Genomic DNA, 14,453 nt, shown 5'->3' with positions numbered 1-14,453 from the left:
CAGCCCAATAAGATTGCTTATGCGTTGTCACGTGGGCTCTTGTGCGTGTCACTTTTGAGAAGATTCACAGCACATGTCTTCGAGATACTCGTGCAGCTTAAATTTTTACGAAGGCTGGTTTTCACGAAGGGAAATTTACTGCACTTCAGTTACACTGCCTATCGATTGGAAAAGAGGTGAGGTATAAGCTTAAATGCCTGAAACTCGTCTGTGTAAGGCAAGTGGCAAGATTTCCGTATAACCCCATACATTTATTATACATACAGTTCTTTGTTTAACTAAACAATAGAGTAAACAATAGCGCTCCTTTGAGACTTATTTGATTTGAATAACTCTAAATTTTACCAAGTGTCGCATACTTTGGGACTTAGATGTTTTTTTCCAGTTTTCTATCTAAAATACGCAAAAATGGAACGATTTGTTTGAGAATAATTTCTCGAGTTTTAGGTCTAAATTACGGACATCAGATGCGAAATATCATAATTTGGGCCGCATTTACCGTATTTTTAAACTGAACGCAGGCTTAAAACTGCTTAAAATAATAGCGATTTAGACCTGTTCGCTAGTTTAAAAAAGCTTAAAAATACTGCTTTAGGCCTAAGGAAAACCGGGTGCTTGCGGTTAGCGATAATCTGTTGAGCGGGTTAGCCACTATTATACTAATTTTGTAAATGTAAACAAAGTGAAATAAAAATTATAGCTTACCTGTCGCGTCTCTCGGCGTTTTTTTCCCCTTGATTTCCTTCCTCAAGTTCAGACCCATGTGATGAAGCTGTGTATTTTGTTTCTTTCCTCCATGAAGTGGCGATCAGATCACGAACAGTGCATACAGTGTTACAAGGAACAATTTACGCATCTTTGCGCACTTCGTACAAGTCGGCGATATGCTTGATAATGTTTCCAAAAGGATCATCTCCATAGTGCTTACGCCACATCCATTCCTGTAGGTAGCTTTCAAAGAGATCTTTGGATGTTCCTGTACGAGGCATACTTCGTTTGACTCCCCACCATGTATTTTCAATGCGCTGGGTGTGCGCACCTGTGTCTGGGTCTGCGAAGTTTAGGCTGTGGTTAACTGTGAGATGACTATAGCCCTCGTCTTTTAGGCAATCGTAAGCTTTCCACATGTCGCTCATCACGCGTGTCCCCGGCAATATGTGGGCGCGTATGATGAGTAAGAGTGTGTCTTTATCCCTTTGTGCTACCGGAACAAGAAAGCAGGCCTTGGTCTCGCGGCAGATGCCGCCAAAGACCCACTGTCCTTCGATGTAGCGACCGCGGTTGTACTTCGTTTTGCCAAACTTGGACTCGTCAATCTCCACAGTCTTACCTGGTCCGCCTATTTGCCCCGCATGATGATTCATGATTCTGTCGGCACAAACCTCTCGGCAATAGTTATACCAATCTATCACCGTTTCTGTTGACGTGGTTTCGTCATCTAGTGAGGTCTCGTGCACTGCTTGAGTAATAGTAAATTTGTGCGCCCAAGCGTACGTTAGGGCTAATACTTTTTCAATGGACAGCCTGCTTCCAGAAAACCATGAGTTCTGGCGCATTGATGCCATGCCATTGCATTTTCTTCTCGAACACCGCCATTCGAACCCATCTCGCGATGAAGCTCGTCGTGTCCACGTCAATGTATTGCTACAATTTTCCCGTGGACACATAACTGACGACGCGAGCAGGTTGTGTTCCTTGCACCACTGTATGCACAGATCGTGATCCGCCAAAATTTTGCACAATTTAAAAAAGTTTAGAGTAGACATTCTTATAAAAACGGTGAACTGTAAATGACAAGAGAGTAGAGGCAACAGGGAGAAAGAAATAAATCATCCCCTTTATATTCACCAGGGAGCTAGTGATAAAAACATGCGATGCGTGTTTTCGTGCAGCGTGAAACATGCTTTAAACAGAGGAATAATTCAATTGTAATGTAAATTTTTGGCAATGTGAACGAGTGAAGTAAAATAAAAATGATTTTTCGAGTGCAAATTCTCAACTGAACCTCGTAGTGTAGTGGTGTGGAAGAGAGACTGGTAAGCGAGAGGTACGCGAAAGGTAAGTGGTTCGAGACCTGCAGGGGTACAAGGTGAAAAAAGGAAAAAAAATGCGCAAGGAGCCTGGCGAATATGGAGAAGAAGAAGAGAGAAGAATGGAGCTGGGGAAGAAGAGAATCAGCGAAAAGACAGCGCGCAAAAGCGCGCAATGAAATCCTCTTTTATTCATACAGTAAGTAGTAATTATCAATGTATATATTCAATACCCTCGGGAATTCCTATTGTCTTTAAAAACAATAGAGCGCATACATAATTAATAATTCTGCATGCATAATAAATGTATGGGGTTATACGGAAATCTTTCCAGGCAAGTTGTTAGACTCGAATGACCAAACTTTCAGCCAACGCTTACATAAGTTTGAATACTTGAAAGAATGAATGAATGACAACTTTATTTAAGTCTCAGTCTTAATAGCTGAAGTCTTAATAGCTGAGCACAAGTGCTCTAGTAATTGAAGAGACTAAAATATACGATGTAAGTTAAGTTCTAAAAATACTCGTAGAATTTTAGTGTTTATACGTGAAAGCCGCCGCCGCCATGCCCTGGTCTTAAGGTCATTCCACTGAATTAGAACCTGCCCCGTGATTTTTGTCAAACTTTGCCTATTTACTGTTTATATTGTAAGAACTTAAATTTGGAAATAAAAATGAGGGTTCTCCATGTTCGTTTAGGAGCAACAGCACCTTGTTTATACCATACAAATCCTTACAATAGCACCTAGACTACGAGTAGTCCCTCATTCGCTTAGTCCGTCGTGCGTGACGCGAAAGAAAACCGCGAGAAAAAAATGGCCGCGCGAAATCCTGGAGGCGAGGAGCACGCGAAAGGAAGCACTACCGCCTAAGCCCAAGAGTTTGAATTATGCGTTGCTCTCACAACGCAAAAATATGATTGGCTTATGTTAGGAGCGTTGACAACGTGTTGTCAACATTCGAGATACCTGTGACGTCTTCCAGGAATGTTTTGGAACCGGAGCAAATCGAAGCGCTGGAATCGCGCTTCGCAAGCTGTGATGTTCTTGCCAATCTACCAACAGGCGCTTTGGAAAGATTTAAATTTATCCAGTGTTTTGTTTGGCAAAGCTTTCTGCCTCCACCCCGACTGCGAACGTGTTGGTGATTTCGCCACTCAACAGCATCGTCTAAGTCAGCTAATATAAATTCACTGAGCTTGGCATTTCTGCCGTCCATTTGAAAGATTGAACCGGACTCTCACTCGACACTAGACATTCACCTGAAATTTTCCGCTGCTATCGGCAAACATTTCACCGCAGTTGGATGATCTCCTATGTATAATTTATAATGTATAATGTAAATTCTCGGTTGGAACTCTGTTGAAATTTTCGCAATAACTTTTAGACGCAGCGAAAATCGTTACAAGAGACCTGATTCGCCGTCTTCTTTTTAAAACTTCTTTGACAGTTTCGCTGAACGAACACTGAATGAAGATATACTTGTCACGGCATATGTTTTTGCCTGGCTACTTGAAGAGTAGAGTAGAGCAATTTTATTCAGACCTCCCGGGGCTATTGATAACAGGCAATAATAAGAGGACGTCAAGATGAGAAATCCTACACCAAAAAATCACTCGGCCGTGAAAGGGCAAACTCTTGGGCTTAGGCGGTGTCACAGTGATATGTGTATCCCCGTGATATGTGTATCCCCGCACACATATCACTAGTGATATGTGTATCCCCTGTGGGGATACACAAAACACTGATACGCGCCTGGGCATTCAACGAACAAAATGGCGACTCGGTTGCGAGGTTCCGACGAGCGCTGCAAAGAGTAGAAGAAACCAGAAATGAATTCGCGCCCAACGGAGCAGATTAGGATTTCTTGAGTTTGGTTGAGTTCCAACCGACTCGATTGTATATCTGACTAAAACTTCGAACAGCGGATACGCATATCACTAATTATTTCATGGCGCAGTGATCTCAGTGTGTATCCCCTAAACACAGCCGTTAGATTGGCTATCTACCTGATCGAAGAAAATGGCCAATTATTACCGAAACGTGCTGGCTGCTTACTCGCTACGACGTTTATACCCAGGTTGGGGTTTGCGGAGTTTGCAACTCGAATGTCTAAATATCTAAACTGAAATCGCGTGCAGGGGATACACATATCACTAATTATTTCATGGCGCAGTGATATGTGTATCCCCAGAAACACAACTGTTATAATATAGCGTATCAACCTTGTCAAAACTGCAGGCAATATTAGCACCCGACGTTTTTACACGGCTTGGGTTCACTGAAGTTTGAAACTCGATAATTCCACTAAAAACGCGTGCACGCGTGCACGGGATAATAAGGGATACACATATCACTGATTATTTCATGAACTAGTGATATGTGTATCCCCATGGACACAGCTGTTATATTGGCTTTCTACCCAAGGAGAAAAATGCCCATAACATTTGCATTGTCAAAACTGGCTTGCTAGAAATATTCACACCCGGCATTTATTCATAGCTTGGGATTTCTGGAGTTTCACTGACCTCGGTTGTACACCGTCGCCGACCGCATGCAGGGGATACACATATCACTAATTATTACATGGCGCAGTGATATGTGTATCCCCTGAAGACAGCCGTAATCTAGGCTAACTGCCGAAGAATAAACGTCGAATATTATGAAACGTGCTAGCAATATTCGCAGTATAGCAATGTTAATACAGCTTGAGACTTAACATATCTTACAAAAAGTCGAACTGAAAAGCGGGTGCAGGGGATACACGAGTGCCACTAATCATTTTATAGCGATCGGGTCGAAGCCGTGATATGTGTTTCACTCCACGAATAATTCAGATGCAAACAAGGCGATGAACAGTGGAGAACATGCGTTACTCGAGGGGTGAGAATGTACCGCGTCGAACCGCGCAATTAATATCGTCCTAGAAATCCGGTGCCGTGAAACTCAAATTGAAATATATCTAGATCCATTTGGTGTTCAACTTTAAATTCATTATATCCTGCTCGCAGAAAACCAGTTAGGATCAAGAACACAATTCCAGCAGCAGATACGTAAACTTTTTCAACTACAAAAATTGAGATTTGTGTTTTAAGCCTGTTTGGGTTAGTCGTTCGTCCAGTAAGCGACCGGACGACGAGAGCGCTTTCAAGGAGGATATTGCTTTTTAAAGTAGAGGGGAGAGGGGTGGGGGATACACATATCACTGGTCGCCATTTTGGAGGGGATACACATATCACTAGTGATATGTGTGCGGGGATACACATATCACGGGGATACACATATCACTGTGACAGCGGTAGTCCCTCGCTCGTAGCCCCCAGGATTTCGCGCGGCCATTTTTTTCTCGCGAATTTCTTTCGCGTCGCGCATGACGGACTAAGCAAAAGAGGGACTACTCGTAGTCTAAATAGCACCGTGATTATAGTCACGATTACTTGCTTAACTCACGTTTCCGACGATTGTTTCTTGCTCAACACTGAGAATTGGCCCATATTTAATTTACACAGAGAAATTTATTACTCAATTCAATACAACAGAGAAAAATGACAGGTCACCGTACACGTTTTCGAGAAAATGACGATTTACCTCTATGGCGAGGTCCTGCCGCGAAGAAAAAGCAGCAATTTTTTTATGCGTGCACGCTGATCACGTGTGGAATCATGTGCAGTAGGCTTGCAGAGCTTTCACCTAGCACGTAGAGGGTGAATCTTTTTATCAAGCAGGAAATTCAAAAAAGTGTTCGTAGAGTTGTAATCCTGGTTTCTGTTTTGATTAGAGTTGAATGCAGAGTTCTCTGTCAGTTTTCACATGCAGTATTGCATACATGCATAGTTTATTTAAGCAGGCTACAAAATAGGCAAGACTAAAGTCTTGATGTGGACCTGCTCTAACTACATCTATTAGATGTAGATTCATCACTATGGTAATGTTTGTTTTGTTGTTTTTTAATTTTGTTTTGTTGTTTTTTAATAGGTTTATATGTGCTGTGCTTGCTTTAACTATGGTCTTGAAGTTTTGAAGTTGTCAAGATGGTAAGTTTGTACGTAACCATTATTTGCTATTGACTATAGAGTTCTTATCTTTAGGAACATGACTGAGGGCACAGTAGAACTGAGAAAGAGCCCACTTTGACTGATCTTTGACAAGAATTACATGTTAATAAATATACCACTGGTGATGACAGTGCCAACAGGCCATTTGCATTATGACATCAAAGCGCTAAGGCTTTCGGTCGTTGTAGATAAGTTGGCAGGTAGACATCGTACTATGAACAAAATATTTCTCATGGAAGAGGACCTCCCTGAGGTGTCAATTAATGGAAGTTGTGACAATTAGTTCTGATCTTGTGCATAATGCATCTCCTTACAACTGATGACGCATTTCTGTCACTGTATCCTCTGTTGCACAGTGTACAAAAGCAAACCTTAAATGCTTAAAAAAATTGTTCCCTGAAAGTTGAATTTCACAAGCTTTCTGGTTCTTTCCCTTTACAAGGTCAAGGTACAAGGTCTGTTTTACAGGTATGCCTAGAGGCATCCTGAAGAGGGTGTTGGAGTTAACCCTATTTAATGACCTCTCCCAACACAAACGGTTACTTATAGACCAAGACCAGACCATGACACTGGGAACTACATGCCCTACTCTTATCAAACAGTGTCATGGGTTCTTAAACGTCCCCTTCAGGTTGATACAGAAGGTGAAGGCTGGGGAGAGAATATTATTTCCACACCACTTGCTGGAAATGAGGAATTTTCATTCAAATGTTAGCAATTTATGGGCGATTCAAAATTTGACCGAAATCGCTTTCATCTTTTGTCTATTGCTTTACTGTTAGTCACCACTGGTGATAAGCCCACAGTCATTACTGTTTGGGGATTTCGAATTGCGGAAAAAATTTCAACAGCAGCATAACACAATCGTAATCACACGAGGCTCGCTTTGCCAATCACTATTCAGGAAATGCTATTTCCCGCAAAATTTATTACAACTACCGACAACCTTTGCGTGTTTGACTTCATAGTGCAAACAGCCTATTAACTGAATAGTAGAATAGAACAAAATAATGTATATGAGAAAATGAGAAACGAAAATGAGAAACGAACTTAGTTGTCAATTAAAGGTTTTCTCTTTTATGCTATTATCTTTCAGAGTCAACGTGGTCAGGGATCTTGTCAGAATTGTAGTGCTGTGTATTTTAACAGATATAAGCCTGAAAAATGCCAGTCTTGTGGATTCCACATTGGGGGATCCTATCAACCCAAATCCAAAAAGCGAAAAATCGATGTTCCTCAGTGTGTTGAATTTTTGAATCATGAAACTTGCCGATTTTTTTCATCCCGCACTGTCAGGAATCTACGGTGTTTTTTTATTGTAGACGGTGAGCAAACTCAGTGCCACAATGAGCAATGCAAGCTTGCCAGAGCTGCATTTGTTAACAGCAATAGTTCTTGTTCATTTACCTGCCCTCACATTGTGAAAGCGGAGGAAGCAGTTGAACCTCTGTCCACCCATACCTTGACACCTGAGGTAATTTTGCATTACAAAGCAGATCAAAGTACCAAGGACAGATTGGTGGATGTTATGAATGCTGTGCCATTTCCACATTTGTATCGGTTATCAGAGTCTGTTTTCTGTGCTTATGGGCCACCAACTTCTTCAAACCCAATTGGATTTGTCCATCTTACAGTGGCAAATTGGAAAATTGAATGTTCGTCAAGTGACTGTAAAGGATATGGCAGTGTCATGAGGCAGGAAAAGCAAAAGAAAATATGCATACACTGTCATACCCTTTTGTGTTTCTACAGTGTGGCGATGTTAATGCCAGCAACATCTTCAGCTCAGGCTGAGGCAACATCTGGGGATGTCTCTGCCATTTCCAATTCTCTATGCCCTTCCACTTCTCATCCGATGGCAACAGCAACTGCATCCTCTCCAATAGCAACTACATCATCTGCGACAGCAACTACATCTTTTGCTACAGCAACTACATCTTTTGCAACTGCAACTACATCTTCTGCAACAGCAACTACATCTCTGCATGCAATGTATCAGAAAGCAGTATCTCAAGAGATTCCACCATCGAGCTTAATATGTTCAACTCTTTACCCTATGACATTCCTGCCAATATTTTGGATAGGATTGCGTTAAATGACAGCCACTCAAATGACCCCGAGAATACTAAAAATGGTTGGCCAAGTTAATTCTCTCCAGAGGTTGATTACTGTCTTCTTTGTGGAAGCCAGTTGTCAACCCCACGACCACATCCGGGACAGAAAGCAGGACCTGTTTCATATATACTGACTAATGCTGTGGCCTTTTTGCCAGTTGAGGTTTTCGTTAAGTTCTGTCTGGAGGCTGGGTGCAAGGCGATGCATCAAGCATTCCCTTTCAATTTTGGTTAGTAATGAGTGTAGTTTTAATGGTTTATGACAAGCTCACTTAATATACCATATGATCAATTTTTACCACGAGTTTATTTTTTCAGTAAATGAGACTAATAGAAACATTGTGTAGTTACACAAATTATCCACACTCCACTCATGGAAGGTTTTCTTTTTTTGTGTCTCCCACCCCAGATTAATTTAAATATAGTTTCAGTTTTCATTGTTTTGGGTTTCCAATTTGGAATTTGCAATGACCTTGCTATTTTTTTTTCTTGTAATGTTTTTCATTTGCTGCTTTTTCAACACCTTGTTTCCAATAACTATGGTTATTTCTTTTTTGCGTTGCACATGGTCATATTTTCATTATTTTTTTTTAATGCCACACACCAAGTTGATGTAATGTGCTTGCTTCATTAATATTTATGGTTATATTGTTTACTGTTTTTCTAGGACTGTTTAATATCAGCGATAAGCTCCTTGTGTCTAGACATTTTGATGGAGCTCAGGGAGTTCTTCAAGCATGGAGTCCCTCTCACAGTTGCCATTGAGAGCAAGCTTGCTATTCTTTCATTAAAAGCAAAGCAGGTATCAGCACAGTGGTTTTGTCCTTGGTTTAATTGCATTGAAGTAATTTTTACGTTAGGTTGGCCTCTCAAATCAGATTGTGTGGCATATCAGCTAATACAATTATTCCAGAAGCTTGTGTTTGATATGAAGTGATAACTAGCCATGAAATTTTGTTTTTCTGAAAGAACTTAATTTGCTAGTGAAGTTTTATGGTTTATTGACAGTGCATTGCTAACAGGGTTTGTACAGGTCCTGGAAAACCTGGAAAGTTCTGGAATTTTACAGTGGCATTTTCCAGGACTGGAAAGTCCTGGAAAAGGGCTACTGGTCCTGGAAAGTGCTGGAAATCTGTTAAACTCATCTAAAAAATATGAAATGTATGGCAGCCAGCAAGGAGAATTAAAATTGAGATCTTGGGGGTGAAAAGGTTAATGTGAATTTTAGAGTCCTGGAAAAATCAATCTGAGTCCTGGAAAAGTCCTGGAAATTTGCTTCTGAAAAAGGGTATGAACCCTGTACTAAGTGGAACATATTTTTGCTTGGTTCTGCCAGACAAGTGTAGATACCGGTATTATGCTGTTATTAGTTACAGGAAAAATTATTGTTGTGACAGATGAAATTCATAACATATGATCGTTTTCTCTATATACAGTCCTGCTTTACATGGTAAAAGTTTGCTTATTGGCATAACCAGAGTTATGTGATCTAAATAGAAAAAAGAAAAGATTTTCTAGACCTATTTTTTAAAAAAAATATGCCCTTTTTTTCAGCCTGTGCCATCTTTAGACTACGTTTCTGATTTGTTGTACAATGGATTTTATTGTTTTGAGATGTTGACTGTCCGAAGTCTTGACAGTCAAATATGTGGTATTTGTGGGGTTTTGGGTGAGGTGTATTTGGGTGATGGTAACCAGAAGAATTGTTGCAGCCGCAATGAGGTTTGTACCTTTCTTTGCATTTTTTTACAGATAACTTATCTGAGTAGTTTAGCATCCAAATCTCTTATATTTTTCTATTTTAGATTGAGTTTACAATGCCAATGACAGCGTGAGGTTTCAATCCCACAAATTGATGCAATCAAATAGTGTCTCAACCGTCAAGATTCAAAAAAGGGTTACCATATACTTCCCCTTTTTACATGATTTTCATGCTGAAATACAGATTTTCAGAGCCTCCAGCAAACTTAGAAGCCCACCCAGTCACTTTATACACTCTATTTTTTTTCCCATTTGGTATGAAGAATTGTGCATTTCGAAATTTCAGGAAGTGATAGGGCAAGTGGAGTTTGATTATTTATTAAGAGGTCAGTTGTTACAGTCTGCTGTCATCTGGTGGATACTTCTTTTTCGTAGCCTGTGTAGCAAGCGTTTCTGTGTGGTTTTTGAGCGCTTTTTTCACGCAACCAAAATTTGGAAATCAACTTTTTTAACACTCAAAAACCACACAGAAACACTTGCTCCACAGGCTATCTTTTCATGTGTGTGCAGTCTTACCGGTAATTCAAGTATTGAAATATTTATTATTGCAACAAAGATGATTGTGTAGCAAAATTTTATCATTACTTGTTTTTGTTGAAAACATTGAATGGGCCGGAAGTAAAAGCCAACATGAAATTTAGATTTACAAATATAGTGCATGTCACATGCCACAACATATTAATTTTGTTTACATACCTTAATAATTGATGCATCAATTTTATGCTATCAGATTTCCTATGCTCCTGAATCACAGCAGTTGACCACTGGAGGACATCCACTGCCATTGGATGAATTTCTGGAAAGAATCAAGTGCTATTTTGTGGAGTGCAACACATACACCCGTTCTGCAAAACCACTAAACTTTCATGTTTCGGAAATCCCACCAGTTGTTGCACCAAAGCCCTGTGGTGCAAATATTTGGAATACAGAAATGGAAAAGAAAAGTCAGTTTTTAAAAAAAGCAGAGTAAATCTGTCGAGGGTAAGTAAAACCAGTTGAGAGTGGTTATTGTTCAAACAAATAGAATTTCATCACCTAACTTTCATGTTTTGGAAGTCCCACCAGTTGTTGCACCAAAGCTCTGTGGTGCAAATATTTGGAATACTGAATTGAAAAAGAAAAGTCAGTTTTTTAAAAAGCAGACTAAAACTGTTGAGGGTAAGTAAAACCAGTTGAGAGTGGCTCTTTTTCAAACAAACAGATAGTTTCATCTAATAACAGCATTGATAAGTTGTTTAAAAAAAAAGTTACAGGTATTCTCATTTCACAAAATAACTCACTGAGGGCATCCTGAAAACAGTGCGTAAAATGTTTTACCCAGCTTAAATGAAGAAATCTTTGAATTGTTTGTTTGATGTACACATAAACAGACATTTCTTGTTTGTAATTACTTGCACTGTTTTGGAATAATTTCTTTAGCTTTTCATCTACTCCTGTCCTTGAGTGGTGTCATTTCCTACATGGTCACCCTCAATAGTTGCTTTTCCTGGTTTCTTCAAGAAACCAGGTCAATGGCTATAGCTACCCACATAGTTCAGATCTCAGTGAACAATGTGTTACCCTATGTGTTCTCCTGTTGTGACAGTGTCATTCTTGCATTGATCAGTAATGCCACAGCACACGTTGGCAACACCTGCACAGCATCAGGCATTCTTATTTTTTAGTACCTTTTTCACCACTGCCAACAACAATGTTTATTTCCCCCTTCTGGTTACAAAGTAATTGTATAACATCATATATTAATACTGTAGGTTTAAGGACCTGGCTACCTGAAATAACTATAGAGTTAAAAAGGGAGAGTACATTCACTAGTCTCATCATCCATGGTTTTCCTAACAGCTACCTTGGATGACTTCTACATTTTTTTTTCTAATACATTGTAGGTGATCCAGCCCTGCTCCACGCCAAGATTAGAGATTGTGCTTTTGACATGTCCAACATACAAAATTTATCATTGCCTGAACTTAAGAAGTTGTCTCTGGACCTTGGTATTTCTGTTTCTCAAAAGTCGAAGGTACGTTTGTATTTGATTCGCTGCATTGTAGGTACATGTTCATGTATATATATGAGACCTAAGTAAAATGCTTCTCTTTTTTTCATTAATATTATCAATGTAGCTGAAGTAATGTTATGAAAGAAAAAAAAACAACTGACAACAGTGAAGTGAAGGTGAACAAAGTGGAAGGTAGCAAACTGGTTGTGGGTTGGGGGCTAAACACATTGGAGTTATCGGTACATTGTACACCCATAACCACATAGAACAAATTCGTATGTGAATAGAACAAGTATTAAAAGTTACCTTGTTGGTAGGCTGTTGTCTGTAATGTCTTGATTCATGGGGATTTTAATGATTAATCAACATTTATTTTATAATTAAGTTATGTTCAACTTTCAAATTAGTGAAGCTGATTACTTACCATGCTTTGTTGTGTCATTTCTAGCAATGTTTACTGGGTGACATCAACCAGCTTTACGCCACACTACTTGTTGGAGTTGCCCATGCCACGAATTCACTAAAGTTCCTGGTCAGACGGGGGGATTTTACCACATTGTTTGTCGACATGGGGTGTGTGTTTTTGGATTTAAGCTAAAAGAAAATTAATACTTATACTGTTGATCTTAGTTTTTACTTAAAGGGGCACTCTTGAAGGGATTTTGCTATTTTCTGGACAATTCTTTCAAGATCTGTCTTGTGCCTGTTATCATGACAGGTTCAGTGTAGTAAAAAGTTATATTCACTTATCTTTGAAATAACTTCGAGATGAAAAGATTTCATCAAAATGGTGACACCTTGGTTTTTACGTGTACAGGACTGACGTTGATTTTATTACATGTCTCCTTATTATCACTAGGTGTCACAACACAACAATTTTGATATTATATTAATGCAGTATCAAATGTTATGTGATGACGACTGATCAATCCAATTTTCATGACCATGTAGATCACTGTCATTTCCAAGTGCCTTGCCCTGCAAGAGTCTGTGCGTGATGCAGCAGATTTATTTCTCTCGTTGAAGTATCCACCATTACTTTTCATTTGCGATACGCCCTGTGGTTTTGCCAGGCATATTGATTGCCGTGCACCCTGATGTGGGAAAAAAACTGCGGGGAAAGTTCAGTGGATGTTTTGAGATTCTTGACAGCGACAGGTCACCATCACAGGTGTGAAGCATTTTGTAATGACCAGGTCCCGTTGGAAAATTAGCATGTGTGTTGATGTTTTCTCATTTCTTGATCATATCGGCTGCTTAATTTAATTTCACTCATTACACTTCATTTAAGTCCTCCCTTCTCTTATAAACCTCCTCTTCTGAATTCAGATTTTGTTATACTCACCCCCTCCCCTATTAACAGACCCACTCTTAAGTCTTCCTTATATAGGTAAACAGATCAATGAATTAACAGAAATAATTTTTTTGCAGGGGAAGAGTGTCCCTCATATTGTACCTTCAGAGTACCTTGCCAGCTCTGTACCTCTCCATCGTCAATCACACGAAGATGAACCTCTGATGCATCCCATATCTGGAGATTGCAGACGATACATACTTGGTGATCGATTCCATTCAGCGAGCAATCCACATAAATCACCTTTATGTGCATTTCACAACATTAACCTATGCTTACAAGCCAATAGCGTGAAGACAAGCTATCAGGAGAGTGAAAATAATCGCAAGAACATTCATAGACTGTGAAGTGCCTGTGTTCAAGGTTTTGGGGTCCATTTCCTGTACAACTACCTCATGGACTTTTATCCAAACGAACAGATTGTACGCAGACAGGTTGCTACACTGAAGAAAAATACACAAGGCAATTGTGATGCATTTTACTTTTAAGCAACCTGTATCAAAGAAGTAATTTCAGCATTAAGGAGTATCTGTACTGGATTGTTGGCAATAATTTCAAGCTATACAAATAAATTACATTCTCCATTTGGGGCTCAAATATTGGTATTTGCCCGTGGATATCTGTTCACAGAAACAAATAGTTTTCCTAGAGCGAAATATTTGTGCATACTTTTTAAACCAAATATAGATTACTGTATTTATTATCTTTTAACTACTTTTACGAATACTTCTGTGAGACAAGAAAGAGGAGGAAGTGGAACAAGAACTGAATGCCATTTGGGATGAGCAGGATGACATCAATGACTAACTCTTGTGCAACTTTAAATAGTTTCCACCCTCGCAAAACTCGCATCTTGCGTATGCTCAGTTTAACAAGACATACTATCTTCCTTGCATTCGTCCAACGTAAAAATGCACACGTCGCTTGTAAATAGTGTATATATTGCTGGGCACATCCAATTTGTAAAATTTGGAATTTTGAGAAATAGAGTTGTTAAAAACCAATTTCCTGTGTTTTTTTTTGGGGGGGGGGGGTGAGGGGAATGTCAGACACCCTTGTGTGACAGTTTATCTAAAATTAACCATTGTGACATCACGGTGATAATATTCTTTTAGTACTTGTGATGTTGACAAATAGGCTAATAGCC

The 14,453-nt window shown here is 39.5% G+C and overlaps 1 protein-coding gene and 1 pseudogene across 2 annotated transcripts; one reads left to right on the top strand and one right to left on the bottom strand.

The window, feature by feature from the left end:
• Positions 1 to 631: 631 nt before the first annotated feature.
• On the bottom strand, positions 632 to 2,076 carry LOC149108572 (uncharacterized). The gene has a single exon (XM_089294732.1). The coding sequence runs from the start codon at positions 1,764 to 1,766 to the stop codon at positions 849 to 851; it is 918 nt and encodes a 305-aa protein (XP_089150858.1). The 5' UTR covers positions 1,767 to 2,076; the 3' UTR covers positions 632 to 848.
• Positions 2,077 to 3,547: 1,471 nt separating this feature from the next.
• Positions 3,548 to 14,310, top strand: LOC110043021 (HMG domain-containing protein 3-like; annotated as a pseudogene). Its single transcript, XR_016208460.1, has 10 exons — positions 3,548 to 5,769; positions 6,005 to 6,063; positions 7,181 to 8,428; positions 8,866 to 9,000; positions 9,753 to 9,920; positions 10,690 to 10,925; positions 11,832 to 11,973; positions 12,401 to 12,525; positions 12,904 to 13,123; positions 13,384 to 14,310. The product of XR_016208460.1 is annotated as an HMG domain-containing protein 3-like (transcript).
• Positions 14,311 to 14,453: the final 143 nt, after the last annotated feature.

This window comes from Orbicella faveolata, unplaced genomic scaffold (genome assembly GCF_042242905.1).
Source record: "Orbicella faveolata isolate gen_17 unplaced genomic scaffold, um_ofav_v1 contig_25, whole genome shotgun sequence".
Lineage (NCBI taxonomy): Eukaryota > Metazoa > Cnidaria > Anthozoa > Scleractinia > Merulinidae > Orbicella > Orbicella faveolata.
Note: the sequence above shows the minus strand (reverse complement) of the source record. Positions and strands in the feature narration are given on the sequence as shown.